We start from the raw sequence: 15,616 nt of genomic DNA, 5'->3' as shown, positions 1-15,616 counted from the left end.
GTATGCAGTGCTTGGTCAGTACTGTAATGCAGATATCAAAGACAAGTTACTATCTACGTAACTTTTACTATAAATATTTATCTGTTATGAAATAATAAGCCTGGTTGTCTTTGACAGAAGTAGGCTTCTCAGGCTTTCTTAAACTGTGTAACTGTTTCCTTTTGTTGCTTCTAGAACACAACTCATTATATTTAAAATGATTGATAGCTGACTCAACCTGTTCATTATTACATAGAAAAATAAGCATTTTCCATACCTACTTTTGAACTCTTCTTCTTAGAGTTTATTTAGAATTTCATGTTTTTAGTTTCTCCATAGTGAGGCTGAAATATCTCATGGTAGCTATGTTTCGACTCTGTATGAAACGGAAAAATTAAATGATAGTCATTACACTAAGCTCATCTAAGAATTAAGCGGTAGTAATGATGTATATTGTAATGTACAGGATATAGCATTGGAGGAACGCTTAACCAGTGAGGGCCTTGTGTACACGGGCAAGATTAGACAGAGACTATGTCTGGTACTGGACTGTCTGTCAGCTCATGACTTCTCTCACCGCACTGCAGACTTAATTAATCTACAGCATTATGTCATCAGGGAGAAGAAACTATCTGAGAGGGAAGCAGCTATTATTCTCTACAACACTGTTAAAGTGGTCCATAGTTTACACAAGGTATCCTATAGTTTATGGCAAAACTTACATAATAAAGAAATCAATATTGCTACAAATATCTTGTAGTTCTTTTATTTCACAGCTAGTTTGTATAAAATTATGGTTTATACAATAATCACAACAGCCTGAAGTTACTGTACATCTTCATTCATCTGGATTAGTTAGGACAGGAAGTGATCCGGATAAACCGGACACACAATAAAAACACAATAGATTGTAGGTAATAAGGAATTTTATTTGTTACAAATATACCAGTAAAAGGTAATTCAATGTATTATTTTGTGTCACAAAGATTAATTATAAAGAAACCAAATTAAATAACAAATAAGAATGTTTCATTACAGAATACTCAGTGAGTCTTGTCAAATTTTTGTACCCTGCTTCTGGTACAAACGCTCAATAGTATAATTCTTACTGGAAAAACAATTGCTGATCTAGCTGTGCAGTGGCATCAGAATGAGTTGTAACATCTTCTGGCTCTTCATTATCACAATAATATTCTCTATGCTCTTTTATCATTAAAGAATAAGCTGCTGATTTTACATCTTCAAAACTTTAAAGTGCTCAAACTATAATATTGACGAATGATATCATACGCATTATTTTGAATGCTGAACATTTGTTAATGGAAACTTGGTGCTGGAAATTCATCAAAAATAGTTATTTCTTAAGAAAGAGATATGGATAAATAAGGTTGTACTGCACTAAATATTAGGTTAGCTCAATTAATAGTTACTAAAGAATATGTTTTTTTAGCTAAAAGTTAATCTTTTATTTACATACACATACCATCGAATTTTTATGGGATAAAATATATAGAAATCATGGTACAGTAAGCTTCTGTCTGTCTGGCAGGGTCATGATTGTTTGTTTATTTTTTATCAGTTGAACATCTTTTTATTATTCATATACCACCTTCAGGTAGTCCTTGTTATATGTGGATCTATAAGAACTATTTTTTAAACGGTCTATTTACAGTGCGTAATCTATGAATCACAACAATTACGTGCTACATGGTCAAAGTCGAGGGCGCATTCATCCTGGTCGATCAATACCCTGTACCGTACTGCCACTGCTAACTTCTCAAGACACTCGGGGGAATATGACGCCTAACCTCTTATCCACGCCCGCCTAAATGCTGTGTCAACTAAGAACAGATAAAACATCATTGCGTATTAATGATTGATGTTTTGCATTATACAGGAGAATGTTACTTTTCCAAAACATGTGCCGGATTACCAAGCGTGCTATAGGATTTATGACACTTTGTTTAGAAAAATAATATTATTATATGAAAAGGTGCTCTAAATCTTACTAAAATGTTTTATGTGGTATTTCACTTAAATATACATGGATTTATATCATTAGTAAACTGAAAATTAACGTCTTGTTTGTACACAAGTTTTTGTATTGGTTTGAAATAAAAAACACATGTTTACAATGTTATTTTTACTTATGAAATACAATGTTACTCTCGCAAAAAGATTACAAAACATAATTAAGAGATACAAAATTAATACTAAACATTTGAAAAATATATTCACATCAGTTCAAAGCAGAGAGCAATGATAAAGGAGTTTATGGCAATCTGGCGATTGGACGTTAGAGCCCCCACATGGTGATTCATGGCAATTGCCCACAAGAGGGTTAATTAGCATATAATACCTTTTGTCCCTCTCCTTCCCTGACAGGAGCTTGACAAAATGTAAGTTTTTGACTCAGCCATGCCATGTCCTTAACATACTTTGGGAACAACATGCAGTTCCATAAGTAGAGTTTCATTAAGTTAATTGTGAACATTTCACACTAATTGCTAAAAGTAAGACACTAAAAGTTGTCACTATTTCTTAGTAAAATAACAAGTAAGCTTAGTGATAAGTGTCAATAAGTCTTTATTTAAAATTGTGTTGTTTATGACTTAGATATCCTGCCCAACAATTGTGTTTTTACTCATAGGATTTAAGTCAAGATGGTAGAGAACATAAGTTGAGTTCTCTTTAGACAATCTTCACTGTGTGCTTATTGAACAGTTTACTTTATGCTTTGTATCATAACAATGTGTGACGATACAAGATTTGTGACTCCAGAAACTGTTATAATGCTTTAATAAAAATCTGTGTATTTACTGTGTTATTCTTACTGAATAAGACCTCAATCCTAGTGGACATTTTTGTCCCCCAATACATTTTTTGGGACATACAAGTTTGTTAAATTGATGTAATGTTATCTTATTAAAAGTTAAAATTTATCTTTTTTTCAAAAATTCTTTACTGTTTTTGTTTATTTCCAGCGGAATATTGTTCATCGGGATCTAAAGCTTGGAAATTTGGTGCTTAATCAGAGAACGCACAAAGTGACTTTGACTAACTTTTGCCTGGGAAAACACCTTGTCAGTGAAGAGGATTTGCTGAAAGACCAGAGAGGCTCTCCGGCCTACATATCTCCTGATGTTTTATGTGGGAAGCCTTATATAGGTAAGAGGGGGCCTTATTAATTACAGGAAGGGGGAGCTAACAATAGCCATATTCAATATACTGTACAAGGAGACTAAAATAAATGCATAAAACAAGATGTGTTAGAATTTTAATTGTTGAACTTTTATTTATGTTTTTACATACACTGATTAATTGAGGAAAATTCCAGGTAGACTTTACTTATGACTCAACCTAGTAATGGAAACTTGTGCTTTGAGTGGAAAAAGGTGATACTGTAGTATTGTAAAGGTGAGTTGTTGCAACTGGAACTGCCTCGTCACGATACTCCACAACTGGAATGGTTACAAAACTGTGACAGCAAGAAAGTAAAAAGTTCCACTGGAACTGTTGCATTGAAAAAGATGAAAGTTCCACTGAAGCTGTCACGCCAACGCAGGGATTTGTTGCAACGGATTCTGGGCTGGCACTGATAATGGAATGAGGAGTTAATTGCTACACTATAGGTAGCAACGAGTCCAGAGAGGCTATTTTTTTTTTCTTGCCATTTTCCTCTCCCTTCAATATTATTTCTGATTAATTGAGAATTACTTGTATTCAGCACTTTTTTATTGTGTAACATGTTGTGTAACTTTTATTTATCAACAATTTTAATCTGTAATTTAAAATAATTTTTAATATTTTCCTGTCTTATACGTTATTATCATAATATAATTTTTATCTTAATCAAACTGTACATTAATATTTGTAATATACTGTATTTCATGTGGTTTTTAATATTGAACCAAATCAAAACCAAATAAATTTTCTAATAAAAGTATTTTTATTTCATGTGTTTGTAAAAATTGTTAGAATATCAACTACTGAAAACAGACAGCATTTTGTTGCAACAGAACTGTTAGCTGAAACGACTACACAGGTGTTGCGACCTTGTTCCAACGATTACGCATCTGACACAGTTTGGCACAACGTTATACTGTTGATGAACAGCCTAAAACACCATTTCAAATTTTTTATAAAAGTAGATAAAATATAAAAATACAATAATAATATGGTGGAAAAGAACGCTAATTACTATACCAAAATCAAATAAGTATCAAGTATGTTTATGGTGCAAAAAAATTTTATGTTAAAATTATTTTTTACATTTATTATGAGTTTTTCATTATGTGTATTTTAAGCAAAAAAAAATCATGAAAATTTAAGGAAATGAGATAAAATATTTCAGTTTCTTGTTGTAAGGAATTTCACACTATATTAAATATTATCGTTACAGGAAAGCCATCAGACATGTGGGCTTTGGGTGTAGTCTTGTTTACAATGCTATATGGACAGTTTCCATTCTATGACTCTAGTCCTACACAATTGTTCAACAAGATAAAAGCAGCAGACTACACAATTCCTAAGTGAGTTCTATACACATATACTATAACATTATTTGTTGTGTTCTATGAAATGCTTGGCTAAAGTTGTGTTTGCACACCAGTGTACGAATTTATTACCAAATAGATATCAATTTTAAGTATTTTGTAATTTGTGTATTAATTTTTAAGCATTGTATCAACCTTACTCAATTTATTTTAAAAATTCAGTTGAATTGTTATTTTACCTTGTGAAACCTAATATAACTATGTATTAAATAATGTCAACAGTCTATATCAAACATAATATAATTCTTTATAAATTTGTGGTTTGTATCCGGTATTTTCAGTAACCGAGTACAAAATGTAATGGTTACAATAAAGTAGTACAGAATATAGACCAAATACAGGGTGTTTAACACACAAAATCAAGCAAAAGTGTTCATATAAACATATGTCCTATCTCACTTTGTTTAGTGTCTGTCTGTCCATATGTGTTTTATTAAAAAAAAATCATATTTCAGAGCCTGTTAATCAAATAACATAAAACTTAGCATTTATGTTAAGTTAATTAAATGGACAATGAAAAACATTTAAATGCCTATTACCACTTTCCACATCAAAATGGTGGCATTTTTCGAGCTTTAATATCCCAAAAACTGTTAAGCCTACGTAAAAATTGCAAGAATATTTATTTATTACAAATTTAATTACATAACTAACGATACCAAATTTGTTTTCATTGGTTGAGAAATAAAATAATAAAATAAATTTTAGTTGGTGAGTGTTTATGCTTTCTTAGACGTGGAAAGTAGATTCTTATGTCCAAGTCCTAATGGTTTATTATTTATTGGTATTTGCATCACTAACAATTGTTTTCTATTTAATAATCTAAAATTATCAATTATTTCTGCAACCCATTGGTTTATCCTGGAATTGTGCCAACCTCTCGCGAAACCCTGAATATTGGGAGTGCCGATGACCGAGCAGTCTAAGACATCATGGTAGTGAAGTCAATTCTTGTCTGTGACGTAGCACTTTTTATCAGTACCATTGACCTTGTACTGTATTAACTCTCCCCCTTATTCTGTTTGATAAGATCCTCACACAGACTAGTGGCCCATGAGGACAGGCAGAGTAAAGCTTACTTAAAAAGAAATCAGCCCCACCAATTTTTTTTAAGAGTATTATTTCTAAAACGATACATATTCTGATTACTGATAAGCAAGTCCAAATACTGTGTATCTGGAATAGCGGTAACTGTAAAGTCTTTCAATTGTAAAAATACCTGTAACAGGTACTCTCAGGACAGACAAGTACCTGGTACAGAGAATCTATCTGTTGCAGTAGTCCTTATACACCTCTAATACAAGTACACCATTTGGTGTCATCTTTTAGTGTAAAAGTCTCTTTCATGAAAAATAGTTTCATTGTTTCTTTAATCAAATACAAGGTGTGAAGTGTGATAACAACTGCTCAAGATAGGTCTCTCTCACTTACACCAAAGATCTATTTTCATTCTTATTTGATCAGGAAATATTTTCTAAAAGTATCAATGTCAAGGTGCATGTACCTGGAAGCAAGAACTTGTTTGCATTCTCTTATTCCATCCAAATTTCCTCAGTACATATCCCAATACTGTGTTTTGAAAAAAATTGATTTAATGAAACTTCTTGATAGCTTACTTTAACAAATTTAATGTGTCAATTTTTAAACTAGAGAAGATGTACTCATCTTTTTACATTTATTTTAGTATGAAATATTAACATATTCAAATAATATTACTAACCTCAAATTGTCACTTCAAGTTACATAAATTGTTCAATAACTTAATCAATAAAATTGCTAAAATAACATCTATGTTTTATGTTGTGCACATTTTCATACCAATTATTGGAAAAAGTATTTATGACAGTATAAAATAATGTAAAAGTTGAAGATATCAGCAATTTACAATTGACTGTCAATTTAAGTCAATGTGAGTTGTTGGCACGTGTGTGAGGAGTGCTTTCACATGCTATCACTGTATGTGTGTGTTAATAAAAGACAGAAATTGTCTAAAATTTATTTGTCATGTTAAATTTATTCTGTACATCTCAGATATTTGAAAGTTTTAATGTTGAATTGTATCTTGAATCAAACTGAATAATACATAAATTACTGGTAGTTATATTTGATTCTGTTTTGAATATTGCAACACTTAGTCTCATATTGTCTTCCTTCCTTGGTGAAACAGCATGTTCCAGTGTTCTGGTCCTATCATAGAATAGATGCAGCAGCTCATTCATCAGTTAATTCTCATGTTGTGACAGTGACGGGAGAGTGAGTGAGAACACCATGTCTCTGATCAGACGGTTGCTGGTGCTAGATCCGCTTCTGCGTTTGACAGCGGCCGAGGTCCTTGACTCCCTTTGTGTCACCATAGCCATTACCAAGAACCTGTTAGCTCAGCTGGAACCTTTACAGGTAAGTGCCAAGCTGGGTTTGTTAGAGAGAGAGTAATGATCTCTTTAGTTGGAGATTTGCTGTCATTGAATTCCATATTGGTGTATTTATAGAAATGTGATTAAGTAACAGCTATCAGTCTCCCTATGTGATCTTGCCGGTTGTTATCTGTCCAACATTCTGTATGTGGTTATATGTAACTAAAGTCTATACTGAGCAGACTGTTTATTTACTGGCTATCATGTAAGGCTTCTGTCTGGTGTCCACAACACCACCTATCTGCTAGTTGAATGCATACCAATTAGGCACATAGCCCTTTGATCTTTTTAGTGAAAACTTTGCTGCTGTTTGATATTTTGACCTGAAACTCAATAGAGTTCTTCTTTGGACTAGGAAGAACGTATGTACCAAGTTTCAAGTATTTAGGTATATTAGCCAAAATTTAATTGGCAATTCAATTAAAGAAAAGCACTAGTTGCTACAAATACAATATACATTATAAAAAACATCTATGAAATTAAAATAATATAATTTACATGTGAATTATTCTTATCCACACGGTTTTTGGGGGGTATATATTAGGAGATTACATATTACACTAAAGTTCTTCATATTTTAAGAATATATATATATATATATATATATATATATATATATATACACAAACACACACAGTGTTTTTCAATGAAGTTAATTAGTGATTTGGTACCAACAATTCTATATTTTAATCTCAAATGCAACATTATATAAAATAACATCAGCTTATTTTCATCTCACTGAATGTATGATTTCATCTCTCATACTCTTTTTTATTTTTTTGCACAGTACAATATGTTAGAGAAGTAAAATTAACTTTTAAGTTCATATAAAGATTTTCATTAGAAATAATAAGTAATATTGATTCAAATCACTACAAACAACATATTGATTTTTCAAGATTTTATAACTCGATAGGATCAAAAACTTCACACAGATGTGGATAAGGCATTAACAAATTTTCTATCAATGTAAGATGTTTTTTAAACAATTGTTTGAGAGATATAATATATGGGCTGTAAAGTCTGTTCCATGTCTGATGCTTTTGGTGACTTTGACAAAAACATGGATTGTGGTAGTGGGTTAAGAAAGAGCATATTTTGTGTCATAACATTATAATATTTCTCTAGTTTGTTCCTGACATAGGTGATGACCAAGAGGAAAGGCAAGCTGTAGATTCTTAGCCTGTCCCTGAGCTTGACAAAAGCATTGATTGTGGTAGTGGATTAACCCTCTCCCGCTCGCAAGGCATGAATCGGCACGGCCACCACGTAGCCACTGCAGCTTAAACGGCACAGATCGGCACGCACTGCTTTACCTACTAGGGCCGATAAGTGCTGCTCTCGAGTAGCAATATTTTGTACTACTACGGGTTGTTTGCTATCAGGAGACCATTTACTTTACTTTTATAGTAGATTTATTCTATTATTATGCTATTTATATTAGTTGTGTGGAAACAATGGCGGGTTGTAGTCGTACACTTCGTGACAGTGAAATCGATCTGTTATTAGCAGTGATTGTGACGATTCAAGTGAGTGTAGTGATGTACCAGATCCTTGTGAATGGTTGTTGGCATTAGTTCAGAGTGATCACAGTGGCAGTGAAGGCAAGCCAGACAATGACCTTCAAAAAGTAACTGTGCAACAAACAACCCCGCGCCCAGCTGTCTCGTGTGCCCCCTACCTGGTCTCGTACAATCAACTTCATTGAACCAATATGTAGTAAAATAATTAATATATATAATTATAGTTAATTACAATGACAGAACGTGTGTAAGTTGAGGCGCCGCGTATTTTGACCGAGCGCGACCAGCAGAGCGAATTAATTGAGGTTAGAAGCACTGTGAGCGCCTGGAAACAATACGAGCGGGAGAGGGTTAAGAAAGAACAGATGTTGTGACATAATATTTCTCTAGGTTGATTCTGACATAGATGATGACCAAGAGGAGAACCAAGCTGTAGATTCTTAGCCTGGCCCTGAGCTTGACAAAAGCAGTGATTGTGGTAGTGGGTTAAGAAAGAACAGATTTTGTGTCATAAAATTATAATATTTCACTAGGTTGTTCCTGACATAGATGATGACCAAGAGGAGAGCCAAGCTGTAGATTCTCAGCCTGTTCCTGAGCTTGACAAAAACATTGATTGGTTGCATAAGTTGTCTATCCCCACTAACACACAGGTAAACTCAGTGTTACTCGTAACAACGAACTAATGGGCTATTACAAGATTTGTAAAACAAATCTGATTAGAAAAAGAAAGAGTGACAGAGTGGGGAGTTCTACGGTCATAAGTAATACTCAATGAGTCAGTTTGCAATTTATACACTAACAAATAATCTCACAAATTGTAATGATTAAATGCTTGAAGTGTAATTAGTTTGCAATTTATACACTAACAAATAATCTCACAAATTGTAATGATTAAATCCTTGAAGTGTAATTTCATATTATCTTCAAGAATTTAATCATTACAAGGATTTAAGGATTATATAATAATTACTAGAAACATTACACACATTTTTGTAATACGTTTTTTGTACTAAGGGATTTATCTGAGAGCTATGAATTTAACACAAAAATATATTCCAAAAACTAAGTGATTACACCACCTTAAACTTATTCCTGCTACTTTTAACAATTGTCGTGTAATTTTCTTATTGTCATTGCAAAGCAACTCACAACTGGAAATTAGTCGTATAAAGCTGGTGGCACACATTTAAAAAAAAATACTTTGAAATATATTATTGTTTAGGATTGTTAAGAAAATGTTCAACGTTTATTTGGCATTTATGTGTGAAATATTAGAAAAACAAAGTGAGGGCCGCTAGATTTAGACAAAACTAAATGGAAATGTTTGGAATGTCACTCTAGGCCTTTATGTTGCAGGCAATACTCAGGACATTGCTTCAGAAAAATGTTGTAATTTTTCTATAAAGATATTCTGAATGTCAGGAATCTCTTACTTATTAACTTATACTCTCTCTCTTAGGAGGAGTTACTTATCCCTCCCATAGTAACCTATTTTTAAAACGTTATATTAGTCAGAGAAACCATCATAATTTAATAGTTCTATTGATTACTAAATAGCTGTATGATATAATGCCAGATAGAATACATGTAATCAAACAGGAAACCGTTGAAACCAATGTAAGTAACAACTATATAAATTACACTAAAACCTTACAGAATTGTTTTTATAGCTAATTTTAGTATTTTTTTTGGCATTCATTAGAAACATAATATCACTAGCGGCACCCATTATTAGACAAAATTATGAAATTTATATGGACCCCTTTGTGAATCTTAAGATCGCAAATTTTGTAGAAGTAACATCGCTTGCTGGAAAATACCTCATACTTTTAAATGCCATGCTAATGCCAAAACGATGCTGCAAACAGCTAAATAAACAATAATTACAATATGTTTCAAATATTTTTGAAATGGGTGTCACCAGCTTCGCACGACTCGAGAATTCGGACTCTTTTGAATTCGAAAGAATAGTCCAGTAAAATAAGAGGCTGGATTATTTTTTCTTAAATTTTGAATCCAATGATCGTTCACACCTTGATTGTTGGCTTTATATTTTAAAATTGTTCTATGAAATTTGGGTTGAATTTGTAGGTATGCTTTATTTGCACTTTTTACTTAGTTGCTTCTTTCTTGTAGTCTTTCTTTGTTATTGTTTTTTTAAGCCTCTAAATTACTTCCTAACTGACCATAATTATTCAAAAAATTGTTTTATTATATGTATAATAACACCATATTGCCCTTTTACTACATTTCTGCTAAAAATGCAATTATCTTCCTATAGGATGAATTTTATTTCAAAGTTCTCATAAATATCTATTTAAATAAAATTCAAATGAAAGTTGAAACATTTTCCCTGATGTTAATTATTTACATAAAATGTGTGCATGGAATAAATCAGCAAAATACTCGTACCCTTGTTAATTAAAAGTCCTTATTGAAAACTCAGTGGTGTATAACCTACTGCCAACTGAACTGTTGAACCCCAAATGATGTTTCTTCTTTTTGGTACATAATATAATAGTGATTGATAACACTATAGTAATCAATTTTAGATAGTAAAAAAGATATATAGAATGTAGTCAGTATTAATTTATTGAAATCAGTATGTGTTTTGAGTAATTTCTTTCTATTTAGACTCAGACGCAGCGGAGAGTTGGCCAAATCCCCGTTCAACGGATTGGCGAAGATGCAAGAGAACTCACAGCTGTGGATTTAGCTAGGCTGAGGTAACTGTTTGTCATAATAAAATAGTTTGTCAGTTAAAATTGTGTTCAGTAGACTCTTATTTTTTGAATGTCAAGAAAAGGCCATATACCAGGGCTATTTCAAAAGTAACCATTGTTTTGTTATAAAAAATTCTGCTTTTTGCACCTTTAGCTAGCCGGTGATGGCATCAACCAAGTGATGAGTTCATTGTTGTCATCAAAACACTGAGAGTCAAGCCACTTTTTCATGTACATAAAGTGATTATGAACAGCTCAGAGATTGTGAAACGCTGATCTTGGGAGCTGGCCCGAAGATTGATAAAAAGCGTATGGGAATTTTTTGCAACCAATGGCCGAGAAGAAATTAGAGATAAATTTAAGTTTTACGCTGTCAGTAAAAGAGACGTTATTTCGGCAATGAATGAAATAAAATCTAAAGCTGTGGGCAGCAATGAAATTTCGATTGACATGATCAAGTCAGTGAGCCCCTACGCAGTCAAAACCATTACACACCTGGTAAACGTTTCCCTGGTTGGCAGCGTGTTTCCAAAGTCATGGAAAACAAGTATTGTTCGGCCAATACCGAAAGGGCAAGCTGCCAATCAGGTAGACCAGCTTAGGCCAATTTCAATACTCCCAGCCATGTCTAAGATACTGGAAAAGATTGCCATTAGACAAATAGACAGTTTTATGAAAACATCGGATATTTTACCGAAGCTGCAATCGGGCTTCAGGCGCAATCATAGTACATGTACAGCCCTGACAAATCTTTTCAGTGATATGATTGACGCCAAAGACAGGGGTAAATATAACTCCATTGTTATGTTGGATTATTCTAAGGCCTTTGATTCAATGGACCATGAGATGCTTTTAGCGAAGATGAGCTATTATGGCTTTGACTTGAGCGTAGTCAATTGGATAAGGTCATACTTAGACTCCAGGCTGCAGGTGACGCGTTTAGGGAGTGAAACATCAACCCCGCTTGTGAAGTATCGAGGCATTCCTCAAGGTAGTTGCCTAGGGCCTATTCTGTTCAATATGTACACAGCCGATATGCCAAGCTGTGTGCAAAATTGCACAGTTCATTTGTATGCTGACGACTCGCAGCTGTACTTGTCTTATGAGCCATCGCAGATGGTGTCAGCCATTGATATGATCAATGTCGACCTTGAAAAAATATTGGGGTGGTCAATGGCGAATGGGCTGAAACTAAACATAGGCAAGTGCACTGTGTTGCATACGGCGCCACACAACATTGTGCAGTCCCTCAGTGAAAGAGGAGTGATGGTGAGGCTCGATGGTCAGAGTTTGGCTGTATTTGATAGGGCGAGAACTCTTGGCGTTGTGCTAGACAGTGGCCTCACGTTCTCTGACCATGTCACGCATGCCTGTCAACGAGCACTCGGTAGACTGAGGGGACTCTACAGATTTAGAGATATTTTACCTGAGTCTGCGAAGCTACGTATCATGCAGTCACTAGTCCTGTCCGTTTTCGCGTACTGTTTCCCAGCCTACGGGAATAGCATTTCTGGAGAAGACATGCATCGCATTCAAAAGTTGCAAAACTCTGCTATCCGTTTCATTTTTAATTTGAAACGATTTGAGCATGTCTCTCCTTACAGAGATGCCGCTGGGATGATGTCGGTAGAGACCGTCTGCAGGGTCATGACGTGTTGCATGGTCCACAAGGCTCTTGTTAATCAGGAGCCTCAGTACCTTAGTGAGAAGCTCTCATTTCGGGATGAGGTCTCTCAGCGCAGAACCCGCCATGGGAATCTTCTTCACTTTCCCAAAGTTAGGCTGGAGTTGGGAAGAAGGAGCTTCTCTTATTTCGGCCCGAAATTGTACAACGACCTCCCACCAAACGTGAAACAATGTTCAATAGCTACATTTAAGAATAAGATGAGGCAGAATTTGCTTAATGTATAGATTTTATTTATTTATTTCTATTTAATTTTCATGTATATGTTGTATTTGACGATAGTTGTTCTGAAAAGCAGTTGTTCTGTATGTAACTGAGAAACGCTTGATGAAAATAAAGACAACATTATTATTATTATTATTATTATTATTATCTTCTCTAACTGTTTTGTTGATTTTTTAAAAATGTTCGTCATTTACCACTGATGGCCTGCCACTCCTTTCTTCTTAGTGGATGTTTGTTTGTCCACTTTTAGACAAACAAAGTCATTCATGTACACTCCCTTACTCATAATGCAAGAGTGTGCGGAAAAATGTGTTAACACTTTGTGTATGGTTTTTGTGCTGGAAATGCAATATCTGATTAGAGAATATCACTCTCAATAACCGGATCACAGAGTTCCATTTAAATAAAGTTCCCTATGAAGAACTGCCACTGAATATTGTTTTGCTATAACAAACCTAATCACAGCTTGCGCTTCGCATGTGACAGCACAACTCAATTGCATTTCAAACTCAATTGCAGCACACATTAAATAACAGCATTTTTAATTCATGTTTTATTGGTTGAATGTTAGTGAATACAGTCACTCAAAAAGCTGGAAAAAATATGTATATAGTTTAATAATATATAAAAAATATTATTTAAAATATAATATGTATAAAATAAAAAATAATATAAATATTTTAAATATTATAAATATTTAAAATATTATATTAAATTTTCATTGGAATGTACTCCCTTGAATATTGTCAATATTCAGTAAACCAAAACAACTATAAAAAATATATCAACCATTGATTCTTGTTTTTGTTACAAGAGTATATGAAAATTACAAGCTTTATATGAAATTATGCATGTGATATGTACATCAAATTATGTCATAGTTACGAGGTAGCACATCAATACATGTTGAAATGTAACAGGGATTGATGGCAAACAAATTAGTAAAGGTTAAATTAAGACAAAGAATAGCATAATAAAATTAAGGTAAATTAATTAAGAATAACTTTAAAGTTACATAATTTGAAAATCAATATAGTTTTACCCATATGGCACGCTTTGTTCGGTATGTACACTCAGATCTATTCTTGAATATTGATGTGCTTGTCGAGTAAGTATTATGTCTGACTGGTTCTCAGTTATACTGATTTTGTCTATTTTTCTTCATTAGTTTTATATTATGATTTTATTATTTACCTGATTTAGGTTTATCTATCTTCTACTACTGTATTATATGTACAGGCATATGTACCCTAGTGGAGGAAGAGACCGATGGTGGCGGCCTGTTGTGCCGCAAGCTCACAGTAGTGTCGGACCAATACGCCCCCGCCTGCGACACCCCTCTTCACAGCTCTCATTACGAGAGCGGACCATTGTCAACAATCTGTCTGCAATCATCCAGTCTAGGATTGAAGCCAATACTCAACACTGACTCACCTACCTCATGTACCTGAAACCCCAAGCCGGATATGAAAATAATTGATATTTCCTTTATTTTTATACAGTTATTCATTTTAACTGCCATTTTTAATATTTGTGATAATTGTGGGTCAGTTTCCTACCTTCCATCGCCTAAGCCTAAAAGATGCATTAAACATCATGAGATTGACCCTTGAGTAGTTTTGTAAGCAAGTCCTAACATTCCTTAGATTAACTTTAACCTATAGGTAAGATTATTGAGGTTACAGAAGGTATAGAGGTATAGAGAGTGTAAGTGGATGTACAAAAGAAATTTTTATATTTTTCATGCAAGATGTATGCTTTATATATTTACATGTAATTTCAAAATTTAATTCCAAATTCAATGCAAGAAGTACAATTTGTGCTTAAATTAATTACATGTAATTTATGAGTTCTGTCAGGCGTTCAAATCTTGAATTTTTAAAGTGCTAATCTTAAATAGAGATAATCCTGAGTTAATTTTAATAACTGTTACTACATCTAACAAGTTAAATTTTTCTGTTTTCTATTTTGGAGGTTCTTTGGTTAAAAAAATTATACATCTGCCAGCATCAAACAAAACGTGTACGGAACATATATAAAAACACAAACTAATAAATTTTTTCTCAAGAAAATATCTGTAGCAATTAGTGATTATATAATCAAGATTTTTCAAATCCATAGTCCACATACGGGCACATCAGATTCACGATGATGCACAATCACAGATATATAAAATACTAACTTCACCTTCACTCAAAATAATATTTTCAAAATTATGATAATCTATTAGTTAGGTTATGTATCTCTGATGACAGAAGATTACTTTCCAATCAAAATGGTTTACTAGTTTCCCATAAGACAGGTTTTACTTGCCGCTATGTTTCTGGACTAAAAGTGATTACTGGACTTCTATTCAATAATGAGATGGCGAATTTCAGCAGATTAAATTTGTTAGCTGTTGAGGTTAAACCTTTTATGTCCAAAACTATGAATGAATAAACTTGTACAAATTGGAGGTGTTCAGTTCTGAGAATCTGACGGTAGCATTGGTTTGCTAGTAATACACATC

General features: G+C 33.4%; 1 protein-coding gene across 2 annotated transcripts in view; it reads left to right on the top strand.

Annotated features, from left to right (window-relative positions):
• The window catches only part of LOC124360465 (serine/threonine-protein kinase 40-like), a 34,971-nt gene extending 20,258 nt beyond the window's left edge, over positions 1-14,713 (top strand). For both annotated transcript variants that reach the window (XM_046814119.1, XM_046814120.1), the window contains exons 5-11: positions 446-673; positions 2,964-3,147; positions 4,382-4,511; positions 6,779-6,932; positions 9,006-9,125; positions 11,110-11,201; positions 14,347-14,713. In XM_046814119.1, coding sequence (XP_046670075.1) covers positions 446-673; positions 2,964-3,147; positions 4,382-4,511; positions 6,779-6,932; positions 9,006-9,125; positions 11,110-11,201; positions 14,347-14,536 — 1,098 coding nt within the window. In that variant the 3' untranslated portion in view covers positions 14,537-14,713. The remainder of the gene's footprint in view (positions 1-445; positions 674-2,963; positions 3,148-4,381; positions 4,512-6,778; positions 6,933-9,005; positions 9,126-11,109; positions 11,202-14,346) is intronic.
• The last annotated feature ends 903 nt before the right edge of the window (positions 14,714-15,616 follow it).

Source organism: Homalodisca vitripennis, chromosome 4 (genome assembly GCF_021130785.1).
Source record: "Homalodisca vitripennis isolate AUS2020 chromosome 4, UT_GWSS_2.1, whole genome shotgun sequence".
NCBI classification, from domain to species: Eukaryota; Metazoa; Arthropoda; class Insecta; order Hemiptera; family Cicadellidae; genus Homalodisca; species Homalodisca vitripennis.
The sequence above is the reverse complement of the archived record's forward strand: the minus strand, read 5'-3'. Positions and strand labels throughout refer to the sequence as shown.